The following is a 20371-nucleotide window of genomic DNA, read 5'->3' on the forward strand; positions in this document are numbered from 1 at the left end:
TGGCTCAGTTAGCATGCCTCAGAGGAGGACTCCAGTTAATCCTGGGTCAGGAAATGATGATCAGGTAACTGCTCCTGAACAAAGGAAATGCATATATACGTGCAGACGTAATACTCCTGATACCAAAAGCTCATCAGTATTTATTGTCAAGGCCACAAATTAAAACTGAGTATTTGGATAAGGGTACGGGAGGATAGATAACCAGTGCTTTGCAACTGTTAGTGAGAGTTAGTCTTTTGAGGTGAAATGAAAATTGTGATGTGGGGAAAGAAATTAGATCAATGATTTATATAAAAAAGTATAAAACACTGGCTTGTAGTTGAGGCATTAGATATTAGAACATGATTGTTTTAAAACAAGTATGTATGTGTTTACCATGCTGTTTTATAAAATGCAATCATTCCACTTACTGGTCCACCTTCATCACCTGGATGACCAATGATGCCTTTAGGTCCTGGCGATCCCTAAAAAAAAAGATTTCATGAGAAGGAATAAAATCCAGTTCATGTTCTAGATCATCATCTCGGATTATTTCATGTTCTAGAACATCTGTATAATTATTTCGCGTTCTAGAACGTCATCTCTGTAATTATTTCATGTTCTAGAACGTCATCTCTGTAATTATTTCACGCTGATGACTTATACGGCAGGTTTTCAATTTGCTGCCTGGTGTTACAAAGAGCAAAGCGAGATCAAGATTATATGCTCATTATACAAACTGCCTGATATTGTTTTCCAGTGGTTCCAGTGCAAATTCAAACTAACATGTTTCTTTAATGAGCCTCACTATCAACTGCCTTGGTTGGAAACTGAACTAAACCAGCCATATAAAATATTGTGACCACAAGAGCAGGCCAGAGTCCAGGAATGCTGAGGTGAGTAACTTGTCACCATCTACAAGATACAAGGGGCCCGATTTTACCACTTTGATTCTAAGTATTGAATCTGGGTGTAGTACGGATTTGACCTCGAAATCCTCTCTGCAGGATGCTCATACGCTTCCAGCCAGCTCCAGTCCGATTCACACTGTGAGTGGGGCTTAGCAACGATCAGAGCTCCGAACTGCACAAGCACACTTGGGATTCATTCCTCCAATGGGGAGGAGAGGTTGCCTGCAGGGGGGCAGCGGATCCCCCTGCCCCTCCATCAGAGAATCATCCCCCGCTCCCCCCCCACCCCACAATCAGTGAGTGAACCCCCCCTCTCCCCCGCTGAGGACGATGGATGATCTGGGTCAGAGAGCAGTTACAGGCTCTGAAACTGCTTCGGAGGTTCCCCTGCAAAATAAAAATTGGCTTCGGATTTTTATTTAGCAGGTCGCTTACAGCGTGAATCCGGAACGCACCAGAAGAAGGTAAAGTGGGATTTGGTGGGAGAGTTGGGTTCATTAAATTGATTTAAATGTATGCTAATGCATTTAAATTGTCGGGCTACTTGATTCAGGCACGGACCCAAATCGGGTGTCGGGAAAGTCGCGATCTGCTCGGATTCGGGTACAGATCGTGTTAAAGGCCTGATGCCCGAACTTACCATGATTGTAAAATCGAGCCAAAGGAGTGTAACGGAATGCACACAATCCCATTCCCTGGATGAATTTGGTTCCAGCAAGACTCAAGAGGATTGACACCATCCAGGACTTGATTGGAATCCCTTCATATAAACATTCACTCCCTCCACCACCGACACACTCTGGCAGCTGAGTGTTCCATGTCCAAGATACATTGTACAAACTCAGCAAGACTCCTTAGACAACACCTTCTAAACTCAGGATTGCTATCTCCTCAAAGAACAAGGGGATCCGGCACACAGGAACACCACAACCTGGAAGTTCCCCTCCAAGACATTCAGCATCCTAATTTGGAAATATATCACCATTCCTTCACTGGTGCTGGGTCAAAATCCTGGAACTCCTTCCCTCACAGCACTGTGGATCTACCTAGATGACATGGACTGCAACGGATCAGGAAGGCATCTCACCACCACCACTTTCTCGAGAACAGTTAGGATTGGGCAATAAACGTTGCTCAGTCAGTGAGAGCTGATCCACGGTGTCAGTCATACATCAGGCCTGCAAGTTCAGAACTTATGCAGCTGTTGGTGGAAAAGTGTAATGGAATGCAGTAAAGTATACTTGCATTGAATGAATTCCTACTCTAATATCAGCCATCAGACGAGGTGCATCACCAAACATGTCTATATAGTCCACCTGTTTTGAAAACCCATACTTAGTGAGATCCAACTACTTGTTGACTGATCTCTTCTCCTATTTGCTGGCTCTCAGTGGACCTTGATTCATAGAATCCCTACAGTGCAGAAGGAGGCCATTTGGCCCATTAACTGTCCACTGTTTCTCTGACAGACTATCTTACCCAGGCCTACCCCTTGTCGTATCCCCGTAACCCCAGACATTTAATGGCTAATCCACCTAACCTGCACATCTTGGGCATTAAGGGTTATAATTCAGTTCTCTCTGGTGCCTGTATATCCCTTGTATAACATGGTGAGTAGGACTGCACACAGTGCACAACTGTCAACACACAAAGATTCACTTCAGTTTTGGCATCATTTCACTGCTTTTCAATTCTATAAAAAACAAGCTAATAGACTATGTGGATAGGCCCACAGAGTTTACTGTTTAAACCAATTCGCGATAGCACTTGGTAAAGCTTACCTGCTCTCCACGAGGTCCCTGAGGGCCTCGGTCACCTACTTGACCAGCACACTTACACGGAACGCCACAGCACACCCTTTCCGCAATGTTGTCCTGTCAAGGTATCAGGGTTTTAGTAGTCAATTCTGAAACTGCAAAAGCACTTTGAAAAATAAAGATATTCAGAACTAAAAATCTGATCTTACAAGTTCTTCTGCCAGTTCATATTCTAAATCCAGTTGGTTGATTGAAAGAGGTCTCCTGTATCTATATCCGCGCCCAAATTCCAACAAAGAAACTTCTTCAGGGGCCGTTAGTTTTCCCAAAGACACAATGATCAGTGCATCTATACTACCTGGTAGACATTGGGAGCAACAGATACAAAAGATCATTTTGTAAAATGTAAACTGGTAATCTCACACGCTTAACACCTCGGGTAACTGCATCTGATTAAAGTACAGGTGAAGCGATTTTCTGGTAAATAAAACTGAATTAATACTTAAAAGTAATCTTAATATAATTTTTTCCAATCTTTTTAGCAACTGCTGAATTCAAATTCAAAGATATATATAAAGAAAAGCATGACTATCTTGTGACATGTAAAATGTGTATGTTGTAATCATTAAGTAGAAGACAATATTTAAATGCAGTCCTGTATGATCCTTGGCAAGGATAATTATTGGTGAATGAAATTTCACCTTTCAGAGATAATGGAGAAATGCTTCTTTTTCGCTCTAATTAGCTAACAGTTTATGAACAACATTACGTTCTCTGACAATTTTCCCAGAATTGCAGAGCGTTGCATCAGATTTTTTGGCTTCACAAATCTTTTCTCGCCTGTTTTAACAGCACTCCCTGCAGTAACAGCAGAGATCACACAGCCAGCTGGGATTCTGGGGCCTAATCCTGCCAGCAATGCTGGGAACCTGAGATCGGGGCCCTGATCGAGTCCAAAGCCCTCACCCACTTCCCCACTCCCCCCCCACTTATCCCATGGAAATCGGGGCTCCTCTCATTTAACAGAGGTCGGGACCTCCCCCTTCCCAGGCATCAGGACACCCTCCCCTCCTCTCACACCAGAGGTTTATGTCCCCCTAACAGCCACTGGAGATCTGCCTTCTCCCCCACCCACCAACTTTGCAGGCAATAGGGCTCTCCCCTCCTCTGCCCCCCTCACCTTAGCAGGCACTGGGGCTCTCTCCTTTCCTCTGAAATCCCACAGAAATCAATCAGTAAGGACAGGCAACAACTCCTTCTCCATGGTCATCCTCAACACCAGTGCCCCACACGGCTGCGTTCTCAGCCCCCTACTATACTCCTTATCCACCTCTGACTGTGCGGCCAAATTCCCCTCCAACTCCATTTTCACGTTTGCTGACGACACCACCGTGGGTCAGATCTCAAACAACAGCGAGACAGAGCACAGGAATGAGATAGAGAATCTGGTGAATTGGTGCAATGACAATAATTTCTCCCTCAACGTCAACAAAATGAAGGAGATAATCATCAACTTCAGAAAGCACAGTGGAGAATCAATGGGAACAAAGTAGAAATGGTCAAGAGTTTGAAGTTTTTAGGTGTCCAAATCACCAACACCTGTCCTAGTCCTCTCACGTCAACACTATAGTTAAGAAAGCCCACTAATACCTCTACTTTCTCAGAAGCCTCGGGAAATTTGGCATGTCCACTATGGCTCCCACAAATTTTTACATAGTAAGTACAAAAGAAGGCAACCTTTCTGGTTGTATCACAGCTTGGTATGGGCTCCTGCTTTGCCCAAGACCACAAGAAACTACAAAGTGAATGAAGCCCAATCCATCACGCAAACCAGCCTCCCATCCATTGACTCTGTCTACACTTCCCGCTGCCTTGAAAAAGCGGCCAACATAATTAAGGACCCCGCGCTCCCTGGACATTCTCTCTTCCACCTTCTTCTGTCGGGAAAAAGATACAAAAATCTGAGGTCACGTAAAACCAACTTAAGAAAAGCTTCTTCCCTGCTGCCATCGGACTTTTGAATGGCCCTACCTCGCACTAAGTTGATCTTTCTCTACACCCTTGCTATGACTGTAACACTACATTCCGCACTCTCCTTTTGTTGATTTGATTTATGAATGGCATGCAAGAAAACAATACTTTTTCCTGTACATTAATACATCTGGCAATAAATCAAATCAAATCAAATAAATGGACCCCCCCCACCCAAAAGGAGGAGGGTAAACCCCCCCACCTGTGACCCCTTGGCACTGCCCTTCTCGTGCCTCTTTGCACTGCCCCTTGCGACATGGGTGGGTGCTATGGTGCAATCACATTTGAGTGTATAGAAGTATATGGAAATCAGGTTCACGTACTTGAATCAGGTTAAACCAATGCAGAGGGGAATGGGGAAGATCTCAAACTGAGATCGCTCAGTATAAATCCCATTTTTGGCTGCTCGCAAGATTTAGCGGCCATTACGCAATTTGCAGTCTTGGTTAACAGAAATTTTTCAGTGATTTTATTGATAGGTTGATAATTCCAGAGATATGGAACTGATTAAAATCTGACATTCTCACTTCAGAGTCTCCTTTCATTGGTTCCTCCAGTGGCATAGGCAATTAATGCCGTATTTGGTTCGGTACACAATCATATATTCTAGCTGATTCTGGATGATGATTGTGCAGTCAACAGCTAAAAACAAATATATGCTGCAAAACACGCAGTTTTAACTAAAGTGGATGAAAGTTGATGGTGTCTAGTTTTATTTTGTACCAAACAAAATTGTAACTCTTTAACAGATGGTAAAATGCTAAAAGCGGTTGCAAAGATGAAAATATCTCGGTTTACCTTCTCTCCGTAACTTTTCAGCCCGATTTTTTAATAGAGCATAGTTATCATCGATGCCATCAGTGAAATGGATAACGACCTTTACAACAGAAGGAAAACAAAATTGCCATAAATAAAAATTGAATGTTGTTATGGAAATATCAAATTTTGCCCATGTTATAATTGTCTTAATGTGTATTTCTCTACTGAACTAATGTGCATGGAAGTATAGTCCTTAGTCACACAAAGCAACCTGTCAGCAGAAGCTATGGAGCTTGTATAAGGAAAGGTCTCGTCATCGCGTAAGCTTGTTTTGGCCGATGTGACAGAGGTGGTCTCATTAGTCCATAGGGTGACACTGCACGCTGTAAATGTGAATGCAGTGTCACCTTAAACAATGCTAATCTGGTTGAAGCAGTAACAGTTAAGAGAAAAGTGATCTTTTGTTTTGTGCTAGCATCTTATTTAAGAGAGTAAGTTGCACTTTTATTATTTTTATTTTCTCAAACATGCGGGGAATTATGAGCAGAATTTTCTTGTCCTGACCGCCATGGGAATTGTAGAAGGAATTTGGTGAACTGTGCAAAGGTCCATTGACCTCAGGCAAGAATTTCCGATCTTGGAGTGAGTGCAGCTGGAAAATCCCACCCTATGTCTTCGTGTGAAGGCTGGCTTTATTTCAATGATTTATGTGCGTATTCATTAGTTTGAAGCTTGTGCCTTGAGTTGGTAAGAGCGCTACATCCACTCTACGATCTGGAAAGAGAATCAGGTTCATACGGCAATACTCTGTACATTTCAGCTGTTATTGCGTTGAGTAAGAGTGCTCTAAATCACATTATCATTTACTCAGATATTAGACAGAAGAGATTGACTCTAAATCATGAGCACACAGGTCCTCTTAATGGAGGGACCATTCATACTGAACCTCCAAAAATCTAAATTAAAAACACATTGTTTTAAAAGCAAGATAACAGTGCTCTTTCACCACCAATCAAGGATGATTTGTTAATTTAAAAGAGAAACAGCCTAGAATGAAAACCATACCTTCACACGCTCAGAGCCATCAGCTGTGAAAGACTTCTCGTATGCATCTAAAGTTCCTACATTCAAGTCATATGGCCCTTGGTTCCTTAGATTGTTGAATTCAGTCATCATTTCGGGTTGATAGTCCGCCAAATCAATGACACGGCTCTGACCACTTCGATCGAAAACAGTGACCCCAATTCTTACAGTAGGTGAGTCTGAGCCTGTACAGCTTATTGGTTGCATCTGCGAAATTCTCTGTAAAACATCTCCTGCCTTGGGCAGGAAACCTCTCTGAGTTGCAAAGACATCATTTCCTGATCCAACTCTACTGATATCAAAGCCAAGTAAAACATCAACATTGCATCCTGTAGGGAACAAAAACAGAAAGAACACATAGAGGGTTGACAGATATCATTAAGAATCTGACTACATCATGGAGCATATGTGCACACTGTCACCCCAAATCTTATGCATCGTCCACCATGGTGAAAAATACTTTTGACTATATATTAGTTTTAACAGCAACAGAAATAAAATACCCATCTGTTGAGGTTAGCTATAATGTAATTGCACATAAAAATCTCCTGCATTTTCAGTCTATATAGTTTGAGTTTTGTGACTGGAACTGACTGTTGGTTGTGAAATTGTATCCTATGTTGGCTATTGACCAGCTTGCTATTAATGAAAAGTCAATCATTGAGCAATTAGTGTTTACCACAAAATTAGCAGGCAGAATATATTCCTCTTCACAGAGCTGCAGGTGCCAAAAAGGATAGACTTCCAGAAGGTGAGTAAAGGACAGCAGATGGTTTGCCAAGGTGAGAGCACAGGTTATTGAGGCCCACTCAAATGGAGACTAATGGAAGGCCAGATTGCTGGAGAGATAGAGAAGAATTACAGCTGCTATAAGCAGCTCTGAGGCATTTGCAAGGTTTATCTGCATGTGGGGATTGGTGGGGAAAATGTGGTGGGAAGAAGTGGTGATACATGTATTGTTTGCAAAATTCCAATTGTGTCCAAAGCCGGAGGCTAATTGCCCTCTTAAATGCCTTGACTGGAAACCCACTGCAAACAGGTGAACAGCTGCTGAAAAAGGAAACCAGCCAGCCATCTCCTGTTAGTGGGAGCTGTCCTGATATCCGAGGGTTTCAAATTTCCGTGCCACCCTGCTTCCCAAGACCACCTCTGTGGGTAGTATTCTGATTCTTGCTTATTCTGTTACATTTTTCAAAACAAAGCATTACTATAATAAACAGCCAATATTAATTAACAAATACACCCAACATTATTCCACTTATCCATTCTATCTTCTGATTATAGAAATATGATATTTTACTACACAGATGGAGACAATTTGTTTCACCATGCTTGTGCCAATTTTATGTTTCGTCAGCCAAGTCCCTGACTGGGGCGTTCCCGCTGCTCCCGTGATACCAAGTTTGATAGATCACAATAGATGTTAAGGCAGTAGAAGGTGGACAACTAGATTGTCAAGAGTTGACATAGGCTCCATGAACTGTCTTTGAAAGATACATGAGCTCAGGCTAGCTAGGAAACTGAAGCACAGATGAGTTGAAGTACAGTTTGGAGTTGAAACTTTGGGAAATTATGACATATTAGACCCAGAACCTGAAGCAATAAAATCACAGAATTGTTACGGTGTGGAAGGAGGCCATTTGGCCCATTTGTGCCTGCACTGGTTCTCCAAATGGCTGTTATGATTAGTGACATTCCACTGCCTTTTCCTCATATACTTGATGTTGTTTTTATTCAAATAAACATCTAAATGTCTGCATGAATGCATAAATTGAACCTGCCTCCACCACACTTCCAGGCAGCATCCCAGACCCAAACTACTAGTTGTGTGAAAAGGTTTTTTTCTTGCATCATATTTGCCTCTTTTCCAAATCAACTTAAATCTGCGCCCTCTCATTGATGGTCCTTTTACAGGTGGGAAGTTTCTCCATATCTACTCTGTCCAGCCCCCTCATGGTTTTGAAAATCTCTTCTCAGCCTTTTTCCCTCCAAGAAGAACAGCCCCAACCTCTCCAATTTGTCTTCATAACTTAAGTTTCTCATCTCTGGAACCAATGTTATGCACTCTGCACTTTCTCCAATGTATTCACATCCTTCCAATAGTATGGTGCCCAGAATGATATGCAATATTCCAGCTGAGGTATAACTACTGCCTTCTTTAAATTCAGCTCAACCTCCTTGTTCTTGTATCCTATTAATAAAGCCCAGCTCTGGGACTCTCCCTGACTCCAATGATTCTCAAAAGATCACCACTAATGCCTCTGCTATCACCTTCAAAACTCCGGCGTGTAGTCCATCTGGCCCAGGTTATTTATCCATCTTCAGATCTTTCAGCTTCCCTTTCATCTTCTCTTTAGTAATGGCCACTGGCCCTGATTCTCTTGTATGTTTGATAGGCTACTGATGTCTTCCACTATGTAGACTGACCAAAGTATCAATTCAGTTCCTCCGCCATTTATTTGTTCCTCATTACTACTCCTCCAGTGTCATTATTCAGTGGTCCAATGTCCACTCTTGCTGCTCTCTTACCTTTGAAATATCTAAAAAACCCTTACAATCTTCGTTTATATTTCTGGCTAGCTTACCTTATGTAGGGGGAATAATTATTTCTTATTTAGTTGTCCTCTGTTGGTCTTTAAAGGTTTCCCAATCCCCATCCCCATACCCAATGTGGAACTTAATCTTAGATGATGGAATTCTGCCCATTATCTAACTTAGCACAGAGTAGGGATAAGAATCAACGATACTCACAACACAAACCCACACCCAGTGCTTGACTTTTATGTTTTAAATTTTAATCTGAAGTTGTTACCTTTTATTGTTTCTGGTGCTTTCGGGCACAGTTCACCTTTAATGACATCAGTTGTGACTAATAACACTTGCTCGGTCAGCTCAGAAAGTTTGCTTATGTCAAGTTCTCTGAAAGCTCCAGCTGATTCGCTTGCCAGTTTGCTGCTCTCCTGCAGATCTGCATCCTGCACTGCCAGAGTGAAGATTTTAAATCCAGAACTCTTCAGTTCCTGCGCAGCCGCTAACGCATCATCGCCTGACTTGCCGCCAATTATGAGGAAAGCAATTTGCGGGACCCCTTCTGCGACTCTGCTCCCGGCTGATTTAACAAAATGCCTGTTTTTAACATGCCTCAAGGCTGCTCCGGTGTTTAACGCTCTGCCTCCCTTGTATTGGATATTCTGTATGGCATCAAAGACCTCATCTCTCGTTCGATGCGTATTGAAGAAAAATTCATCCGTCACATCGGAATTGTACTGGACAACTCCCACCTGGATCGCTCCGTCGCCAACAAAGATGGGATCAACTACGCTGGAAACAAACCGTGTAAGATACGGAAAGTTCTGCCGTCCAATGTTTATGGAGCCATCGAGGAGAAATACGATATCAGCTTTAGCCTGGGATGCAACTGGAGAAACAGATCAAAAGAATTAAAATATAGTACATTAGAAACATGATTAATGTTTAATATGATGCAATTTCAGACTATTCATAATGTGCTATAGGCAATTTTAAATCATCAAACATTAAATTCACCTCCTCCCCTGCCAACTAAGTTACTCTCCTATTGCCTGAAGTTGATGATTTTATACTTTGATGGGCACGAGGAGGCTGTTTATCACTTCAGTCCTGCTCTGCCATTCATTACGATTGTGTCTGATCATCCAACTCAATAGCCTGACTCTGCCTTCCCCCATATCCTTCGATCCCCTTCACCTCAAGAGCTATATCTAACTGCTCCTTGAAAACATATACTGTGAATTTAACACCCTGCCCGTCACAGGAATCAGAGACAGTGAGGGGTGGGCAGAGACAGTGAGGGGTGGGCAGAGACAGTGAGGGGTGGGCAGAGACAGTGAGGGGTGGGCAGAGACAGTGAGGGGTGGGCAGAGACAGTGAGGGGTGGGCAGAGACAGTGAGGGGTGGGCAGAGACAGTGAGGGGTGGGCAGAGACAGTGAGGGGTGGGAAGGTCTGTTGACCTTGGGCGGAATTTTATGGTTTCAGACAAAAAGTGAGGCTGTAAAATCCCACCCATTATGTTTTGGCCTCAACTCCCTTGAGCCAGAACTGAGGTCACAGTCTAAGAGTAAGGGGAAAGCCATTCAGAGCTGAGATGAGGAAGAACTTCTTCACTCAGAGTCGTGAACCTGTGGAACTCTCTCCCACAGAAAGCCGTTGGGGCCGGTTCATTAGGTATGTTTAAGAGGGTCTTGGACGTGGCCCTTGTGGCTAAAGCGATCAAGAGCTATGGAGAGAAAGTGGGAATGGGACATTGAAAATGCATGATCAGCCATGATCATATTGAAGCTTTTGATCAGTCGATGTTGTCAAATGGACTTTAGCAAGGCCTTTGACAAGGTACGGCATGGTATGTTGTTTCATAAGATTAAATCTCATGGGATCCATGGTGAGGTATCTAAACGGATACAAAATTGGCTTCTTAACAGAAGCCAGAGGGTAGTTGGGGAGGGTTGTTTTTCAAACTGGAGACCAGTGACCAGCGGTGTGCCTTAGAGATCAGTGCTGGGACCACTGTTATTTGTCATTTATATTAATGATTTGGATGATAATATTGGAGGCATGGTTAGTAAGTTTGCAGATGACATCGAGATTGGCCAGTGGTCAGTGAAGAAAATTATCTCCGATTGCAACGGGATCTTGATCAATTGGGCCAGTGGCTGATGAAAGGCAGACGGAGTTTAATTTAGATAAATGTGAGGTGATGCATTTTGATAGATTGAACCAGGGCAGGACTTACTGATAGGGCACTGAGGAGAGTTACAGAATAAAGAGAACTCGGGGTACATTTTCATAGCTCCTTGAAAGTGGAGTCACAGGTGGACAGAGTGGTGAAGAAGGCATTCAGCATGCTTGGTTTCATTGGTCAGAACATTGAATACAGGAGTTGGGACACCTTGCTGAAGTTGTACAAGACATTGGTAAGGCCACACTTGGGATACTGTGTGCAATTCTGGTCACCCTATTATAGAAAGGATATTATAAGGACATACGAGAAAGAGTGCAGAAAAGATTTACTAGGATTCTACTGCGACTTGCTGGTTTGGGTTATAGGAAAGGCTGGATAGACTGCGACTTTTTTCTCTGGAGCATAGGAGGCTGAGGGATGATCTTATAGAGGTCTATAAAATAATGAGGGGCACAGACCAGCAAGATAGTCAACATCCTTTCCCAAAGGTAGGGGAGTCTAAAACTAGAGGGCATAGGTTTAAGGTGAGAGGGGAGAGATACAAAAGTGTCCAAAGGGGCAATTATTTCACCCAGATGGTGGTGAGTGTCTGGAGTGAGCTGCCAGAGTTAGTAGTACAGGCCAGTACAATTTTGTCTTTTACAAAGTTATATGGGTAAGATGAGTTTAGAGGGATATGGGCCAGATGTGAGCAACTGGGATTAGCTTAGGGGGTTAAAAAAGGATGGTATGGACAAGTTGGGCCGAAGGGCCTGTTTTCACGCAGGAAACCTCTATGACTCTCTGAATGGTGGTGCAGGCTCAAAGGGCTACTTCTGCATCTATTTTCAATGTTTACTTTCTATGGCAGCAAATTCTACAGGCTGACCCCTCTCTTGGTGACGAAGTATCTCACCTCTATCTTAAATGATCTACCCTATATCCTCAGAATGTAACCTCTGGTTCTGGGCACCCCCACCATCAAGAGCATCCTTCCTGCATCTACTTCATCGAGTCGTTTGAACTTATAGCTTTCTATGAATTCCTCCTTCATTCTTTTGAACTCCAGCGAATATAATCCTAACCTACTCAATCTTTCGTCATACATCACTCCTGCCAACTCAGAAATCAGTCTGGTAAACCTTCTCTGCACTCCCTCTGGAGCAAGGACATCCTTCCTCAGATAAGGAGACCAAAACTGCACACAATATTTCAGATGTGGTCTCACCAAGGCCCTGTATAATTGCATTAAGACATCCTTACTCCTGTATTCGAATCCTTTTGCTATGAAGGATTCAACGTACCAGGATCAGGATCCACAAATGAAAATGCTTAATGTTTAATATTCGTTGCAGTTTTCCTATTCTATTCTTCCAAACCTACTAACTTAAATTTTTCTTCCTTTGTCCTCATCCTAGCTATCATGAAATTCAGACTGAATCATAGAATCCTACAGCGAAGGAGGCGGCCATTTGGCCCATTGGGTCTGCACCGACCACAATCCCACACAGGCCCTATCCCCATAACTTCATGCATTTACCCAGCCAGTCCCCCTGACACCAAGGGACAATATAGCGCGGCCAATCCACCTAACCCGCACTTCTTTGGACTGTGGGAGGAAACCGGAGCATCCTGAGGAAACCCACGCAGACACGGGAAGAATGTGCAAACTTCATATTGACAGTGACCCAAACCAGGAATTGAACCTGGGTCCCAGGTGCTGTGAGGCAGCAGTGCTAACCACTATACCACTCCTATCACACCATTTCTTGATCTGGCTTGTTCTTTTTCAAAACCCCAAAATTATTTCATTCAACTCTTTGGTTAGGATTTTCTGGCCAATCTCAAAATCCCGCCTGAGGTCAACGGACATTCGCTTGGTCTGTGTCCCGTCTGCTACAACGATGGTGGCAGAATGGGAAAATTCCACCCTTCCTCTCCTCCACACAAATTGGGCAAAAAATTTTACCTTTTAATAAAATCTAAAACCGTAATGAAAAGACTGATCAAAAATAGTTCCATAACTTCAGCTGTATAAAATTTATTGTTAGAGGTGTAAGTATTAAGTTGTCATGACATAAAATCTTACTCTTTCCCCTCCTGTGTCAAACAAAACTGCTGTTTATAAAAAAGGAAATATTGATCCTTTTAATAAAACAGCAGAACCATGAAAACTGGAGCCTCAATTTCACATTTCGATACATTATATGACAAACAACGCATAACATTCTTCTCTTGATTCCTTGTTGACGGTTATCCCATTGGAATGGTTAATGCCAGAATTGCTAAAAAGCAGACAACAACAGCAAGTCATGGATATGCATTCAGCCTCATCCACTGATACTGAAAATAATGACTCTTAACTGTAGATACACACCTGGAGTCGGGGGCTCTGGTTCAGGTTCATAGGTTGTAGGATCTTCCATCAGCAAACGGGTTATTAATTTCTGTTGCACACTTTTAAGGTCTTGGAAGTTATTCACTTTGTAAAAAGCATAAGGAACAGTTGTGATTCGTTTAAGTTCATCTCTGTCTGCGTTCTTTGCTCCTAAACTGAAAACATTAATTCCCAAATTTTTCAAGGAGCCTAAATAAGGACTGATATCATCTCTGGACTTGTCTCCATTAATGACCACCAGATACTGGGGAACTCCTTGATTCTGCCTGCTTCCGGCTTGTCTTGTGAAGTGATTTTTCAAGACAAAGTCCAAACCTCTGCCGGTGTTGAGCGGGGCCCCACCTCTCGGTCTAATTCGTCTGACAGCATCTTGAAGGCTGCCTTTGTTCGAATGCTGCCTCAAAAGAAACTCTGTTTTTCCGTCATTGCTGTACTGTGCCAGACCAATCCGAACATCGTTGGGGCTAATATCAAGTTGACTAATTATATTCAAGATAAAATCACGAATGTGGGCAAAATGTTGAGGTCCAACATTGCTGGATCCATCGATCAGGAACACAATGTCTTTCTTGGGAGGATCTGGAGATGTAAAACAATTCTATTTTTCAATTAGTTCATACCATACAACATCTGAAAATTACATACGGTTTACTCATAATTTTCACAAAATTCACATAGATTTGAGGCGGAGAACTTAAAAACTAGGAGGCATTGTGGGGCCAAAGTAGGTGGTAAAAATGGGAGCTATTCCGAGACATCATGTGATGGAAAGACATTTGGGGCCTTTAACACCACTTGGGCTTGATCTATCCTCAAGCCAGAGAAATTAGCCCTTTCGAATTACATTAGATTGGTCTTTGTTCTTTTCCAGAGCTAATCTAAACCTTATGACATTAACCACCTTGTTGACAATTGATCCACTTGATCGATCTCATTCCCCAGAACTAGATCTAACAATGCTGCCTTCCTCATTGGGTTGGAAACATAACTGTTTTAATATATTCATTTACAGGATGTGGGCATCGCTGGCTGGGCCAACATTTTTTGCCCGTTCCAAGTTTCTCTGGAAAGGTGGTGGTGAGCTGCCTTCTAGAAGCACTGCTGTTCCTGAGATGTACGCACACTCACAGGACATAGGGGGGAATTTCCAGGATTTTAACCCAGTGTCAGTGAAGGAACGGCAACATATTTCCATGTCAGGATGGTGAGTGTCTTGGAAGGGATCAAGAAAATTTTCTTGAGTCCACTTTGGAAACTCTCTGTCCTTTACACTATTGCTATCTGAAATAAGTAGAATGAAAGACCTCATTATCATGATGGTTACTGCAGCTATCTGTAATTTCTACGCAAATCTGTTCCTCTACATCTTTCCTGTTAGTTGGTGGCCCGTAGAAACCATTCGGTAATGTTGTGGCACCTTGACTGTTTCTTTCCTTGAACCAAATAGATTCTGCCCTTGATCCAACTCTCCCCAGGTCTGTATTGCCATCTCATTTCTTTTCTCCATCTTTCCGAATCTGGCCTGGAATTTTACTCTTGAGGCAGGCAGGGGAGCCCAGAAAATTCCCAAACTGGCCTACCCGCCTCAGGACGGAGTGCCTGCCATGACAGGATTTTCAGTGTTGAGGGTGACTATGAACTGGAACAAGGTAAAACGTCTGACAACACCAGGTTTAAGTCCAACTGATTTATTTGATAGTAAACTCACAAGCTTTCAAGGTTTCCCTCTTCTTCAGGTGAATGGAGAGTTCTGGCCTCAGACAGAGCATATAAAGCACAGACAGTTTACAGATTACTGATTAGAATGCGAATCTTTACACCTAACCTGCTGTTCAAGTCACGGGCATTCAGCCTCTGACCTTCGGGTAAGCGTTCTCTAAGGCGGCCTTCACGACACACGACAGCGCAGAGTCGCTGAGCAGAGACTGATAGCCAAGTTCCACACACATGAGGACGGTCTCAACAGGGATCTTGGGTTCATGTCGCACTATCTGTAACCCCCGTGACTTGCCTGGGTTTGCAAAACCTCACTCACTGTGCTGTCTGGAGACAATACACATCTCTTTAACCTGTGATCAGTGCTCCTTCCACTCACATTATCAGCCACTTTAAGACTTGAACAGCAGGTTAGGTGTAAAGATTCGCATTCTAATCAGTAATCTGTAAACTGTCTGTGCTTTATATGCTCTGTCTGAGGCCAGAACTCTCCATTCACCTGACGAAGGGGCTAACCCGAAAGCTAGTGAGTTTACTATCAAATAAATCAGTTGGACTTAAACCTGGTGTTGTCAGACTTTTTACTGTGTTTACCCCAGTCCAACACTGGCACATCCACATCACAGCTGGAACAAGGCCAGAGGCAGCCACAGCAGATGTCAGTGTCATGAGACATAGTCCCTGTGAAAGAAAAACACTAAAACTCTCCACACCTCACTTCTCACACCCCTTTCACCCTCCAAACACTCGCCACACCCCAAATATTCCAATCAAGCAACCCCCCCCACCCCGTCCCACTGCCCCCAGCCACTCCCAATGTCTCTTCACTACCCAGAAACTGGGCGACTGGGCCTAAGCAAATATTTCTTGGGAATTTTGAACTTTGCATCACTTCGGTTTTCACCAAAAGCAGGCTGGGATCTACTGGTCCTGCCATGGTGAAAGAGATTTCCCATTTCCCTCGCATGGCGCACTGACAATGGAACTGGAAAATCCCAATGGCACGAACAGCTGGAAATTCCAGCCCATTTCTCCCAAGATCCAGAGACTGGAAGATTTGGCGGAACATTTAATTGGCTGTATATGGTGACACCACAATTGCAGAGGGCCCAGTTCCTGGTGTAGGTTAGTACGAACCCGTATCCTGCTATACAATGGGGCATTCTGAGTGACTTGTTCTGCAATTGATTAATCCATAATAATTGATCAAATCTGGCTCAGCATTCCACCTGGTGCTGATTAAAAGCTCTAAAATAAGCTTCAAGGAGAGCTGAACTCTCTTCAATACTAAATCATACCAAGGAAGAAAACAGCACAAAAATCCCAAAGGCACCTTTATGTTGGCCTGAGTTGACAGTGATTATAAACGAAGGAGCTGGGTGACAAGGAACCAATGTTGATCAGTCTAGTTGAGTGATCAGAGTGCATGACTTGGTGCAGGATAGATATTGGAGGCAGAATTTCAGATCTATTCAAGTTTATGGTGGGGGCAGAGAAGGAGCTGCAGATGAATAATGGAACTGTCAACAGCAGTGCCCTGAAATAGAAAAGGCACCGAGCCAGGAGCAAGCGACATTACAGTAATCCCATGGATAGGATTTGGGATTGGAAGCTCTGTTTGAGGCACTAATCATAAGACTGGGTGACATGAAGTTAGGAGGTCCTTCGAGCCTTCTTTGCCATTCATTATGATCATGGCTGATCATCAAATTCAATATCCTGATCCCCCCACCCCCTTCACCCCATACCTCTTGATCCTTTTAGCCCCGACAGCTATATCTAATTTATTCTTGAAATCAGACAATATTTTGGTCTCAACTATTTTCTGTGGGAGTGAATTCCACACATTCGCCACTCTCTGGGTGAAGAAATTTCTTCTCACCTCAGTTCTAAAATATTTACCCCTTATCCTCAAACTATGACTCCTAGTTGTGGACACATCCCACGACAGGGAGCATTCTGTTTGCATCTATTCTGTTTAATCCAGGTAGGTTGGCTCATTGAGCCTGCTCCACAATTCAATGACTGATCTAATGTGATAATCCTCAACTCCATTTTCCCACCTTGGCCCCATAACTTTTGATTTCCTTAATGATTAAAAATCTGTCTATCTCTTTGAACATACTTAATGACCCAGCCTTGACAGCCCTCTACAGTAAAGAATTCCCCATAGATTGACTACCCTGAGAGATGAAATTCCTCTTTATTGTTGTGCTAAATGGGTGACCCCTTACTTTGAGATTATGTCCATTGGTGCTAGACTCTCCCACAAAAGGAAACAACCTCTCAGAACCTACCCTATCAAGCCCCTGAGAATCCTATACGTCTCAAAAAGGTCGCCTGTAATTCTTCTAAATTCTAGTGAGTACAGGCCCAACCTACCCAATCTCTCCTCCTAAGAAAATCCCTCCATACCCAGGATCAACATTATAAACTCTCTCTGTAACGTCTCCAATGCCAGTATATCTTTACCTAGATAAGGGAATCAAAACTGTTAACGGGTATCATCTAATTAGTGCCTTGTATAGTTTTAGCAGGACATCCCTATTTTTATACTTTATTCTCTTTGAATAAAATCCACCATTCCATCTCCCGTCCCTACTACATGCAAAACCTGCATGCTAGCATTTTGCGATTTATACACAAAGATCTTCAGATCCCTCTTAGCTGCAGCTTTCTACAGTCTTTCTCCATTTAAATAACACTCAGCTTCTTTATTCTTCCTACTAAAGTACATAATTTCACACTTTACTACATTGCTTTTTATCTGCCAAGCTTCTGTCCACTCTCTCAATCTGTCTATATCCCTCTGCAGACCCTTTGTGTCATCCTCGCCACTTGTCTTCCCATTTATTTTTGCCATCTGCAAACTTGGCAATGGTTAATTCACTTCCCTCATCCAAGTCACTAATATATGTTGTAAATGTGGCTCCTGCAGCACTCCACTGATCACAAGTTGCCATCCTGAAAATGCCCCTTTTATCCCAACGCTCCATCTTCCCTCAGTTAGTCAATCTTCTATCCACGCGAATATGCAATATCACGGGGTCTTCTCTTATTCAGTAGCCTTTTGTGTGGTACCTTATCGAACACTTTTGGAAATCCAAATACATTAGTATTTTTGGAATGCTATAAGTGTCTTCCATTATGAAGACTGATGCAAAGTATTTACTTAATTCCTCTGCCATTTCTTGGTTCCTCATTATTTCCCCAGTCTCATTTTCTGAGGGGTTTATGTTCACCTTGGTCCCTCTCTTCCTTTTTAAGTATTTAAATTAGCTCTCACTGGCTATTTTTATATTACTTGCTAGTTTACCTTCCTAGTTTATTTTCTCCCTTTTTTTAATATTTTGGTCAGCTTTGGTTGGTTTTTAAAACTTTCCCACTAACCTTTGCCACATTGCATGTTTTTCTTTCAGCTCAATACTATTCTTTACTTTCTTGGTTAACCCCATGGTTGATTTATCCCCTTCTTGGGATCACTCTTCCTCACTGGGGTATATCACTATCGGATTAAGTCGGTGGCTAGTGAAGGACATGAATTCAATGGTAAAAGGGAAGTGGGAGACTTGAGTTTGAAAGGACTCATCTAAGACTGGATGCCAGGTAATTAATCTGGCAGCATTATGTCAGTGGAGGACAGAGAGCTGGTGACAGAGACATGTGGTGGGGGCTTTCCGGCCACACTCACCCCAAAACCAGAGAATCCCACCCAAAGTCAAAGACCTTTGCATAGTCCACCCCCTGCCTGCTACGATTCCGTGGCTGGCAGGATGAGAATATTTTCCCCTAGAACCGGTCTTTTCAGGTATGTTGAAACCGATCTGATGTCTGCAGACAATGCCATTAAGGAGCAATATTTGGAATGGGCTAAGAAGGACATAAAAGTGGATCATTAGGGGACTTATGGTAATAGTATTATTAGAGGGAAGACCACTCGAGAGAACTTTAGAAAATGAATTGGTTCTGAAGGAATAGGGAGATCTCTGCAGATAAGTCATTAAGATTTTTATATCTTCAGGTGTTGAAGACAGTCAGAAAGGTTGATAGTAAATGCTCTGACCATAATCGGTTCAATACTTCTTAGATTTGAGAATTGTCAATGTAGCAATAGGTCTTTAGAAAAATAAAGCAGTAGTTTTATAGGGTACGAGGATCTTGTGAGATTCCAGAGGAGTTGGCTACAAAAAACACAACATCTGTTATAGGAGGAAATATAACAACATGGATAGAAAGATAGGCAGGAAACACAATATTAGGGTTCATTGATATTGCTCAATTCAAATAGGGAATGGAAATGAACAGCATTTGATCATTCATTACCTTGGCAGTGCTTTACTATAGCGATCTAGGAGTTAATATTTGATTAACATTCCTTATCATGAATTATACTTGAAGGAACATGACATCAAAGCACAAAAGTTAGAATACTTTACACAGTGAAGAAGACTGTAAAAGACCTCAGGATGACAAACAGATTAATGGAACAGACCATTAAGTGCCAGATATAAGTTAGTGTCTACAGATATGAATCATTAATTCTAAAAGAAGTAGGGAATGGAAGTATAAACTGCATGGAAACATGGAAAAACAGAGAGCTCTCAGAATGCTGATATATTATTACTGCAAGGACAGCTCGATAAAAAGGTCAACAACAATACAGCAAAGTTACAAAATGATATTCTACAAATTTGTGGCCTTGATAAAGTATTTTTCCTCATCCTCTGAACCTGGCTGCAACCTTTGACACAATTGATAGTGTATCATTATCCTTGTCCATCTTCTCTATAGTCCAACTGGATTGAGTCACTCTCACTAGAATCCATTCTTGCCCAACAAACTGCAGCCTGCGAATCACTTGCAATGTTTTCTATTCCCACAATGCTATCTCTGGAAGTTCCAAAGGATCTAACCTTGGTCACTTCCTACTTCTCATCTGATACCTCTTGCTGGCATCATCCAAAACTGTTTTTGTTTCCATGTATACAATGGTGACAATTAGTTCCATCTTACAACCATCTCTCTTAACTCTTTCATTGC

At 42.5% G+C, this 20371-nt stretch overlaps 1 protein-coding gene across 5 annotated transcripts in view; it reads right to left on the reverse strand.

Moving 5' to 3' along the window:
- Positions 1–20371, reverse strand: part of LOC145349814 (collagen alpha-3(VI) chain-like) — a 154664-nt gene that overhangs the window by 52778 nt on the left and 81515 nt on the right. For all 5 annotated transcript variants that reach the window (XM_080198362.1, XM_080198364.1, XM_080198363.1 and 2 more), the window contains 7 exons: positions 13595–14194; positions 9333–9938; positions 6503–6849; positions 5477–5555; positions 2857–3005; positions 2672–2764; positions 411–464 (listed from right to left, as the gene is read on the reverse strand). In XM_080198362.1, the coding sequence (XP_080054488.1) occupies positions 411–464; positions 2672–2764; positions 2857–3005; positions 5477–5555; positions 6503–6849; positions 9333–9938; positions 13595–14194 (1928 nt within the window). The remainder of the gene's footprint in view (positions 1–410; positions 465–2671; positions 2765–2856; positions 3006–5476; positions 5556–6502; positions 6850–9332; positions 9939–13594; positions 14195–20371) is intronic.

Source organism: Carcharhinus amblyrhynchos, chromosome 11 (assembly GCF_965287045.1).
Source record: "Carcharhinus amblyrhynchos chromosome 11, sCarAmb.v2.hapA, whole genome shotgun sequence".
Taxonomy (NCBI): domain Eukaryota; kingdom Metazoa; phylum Chordata; class Chondrichthyes; order Carcharhiniformes; family Carcharhinidae; genus Carcharhinus; species Carcharhinus amblyrhynchos.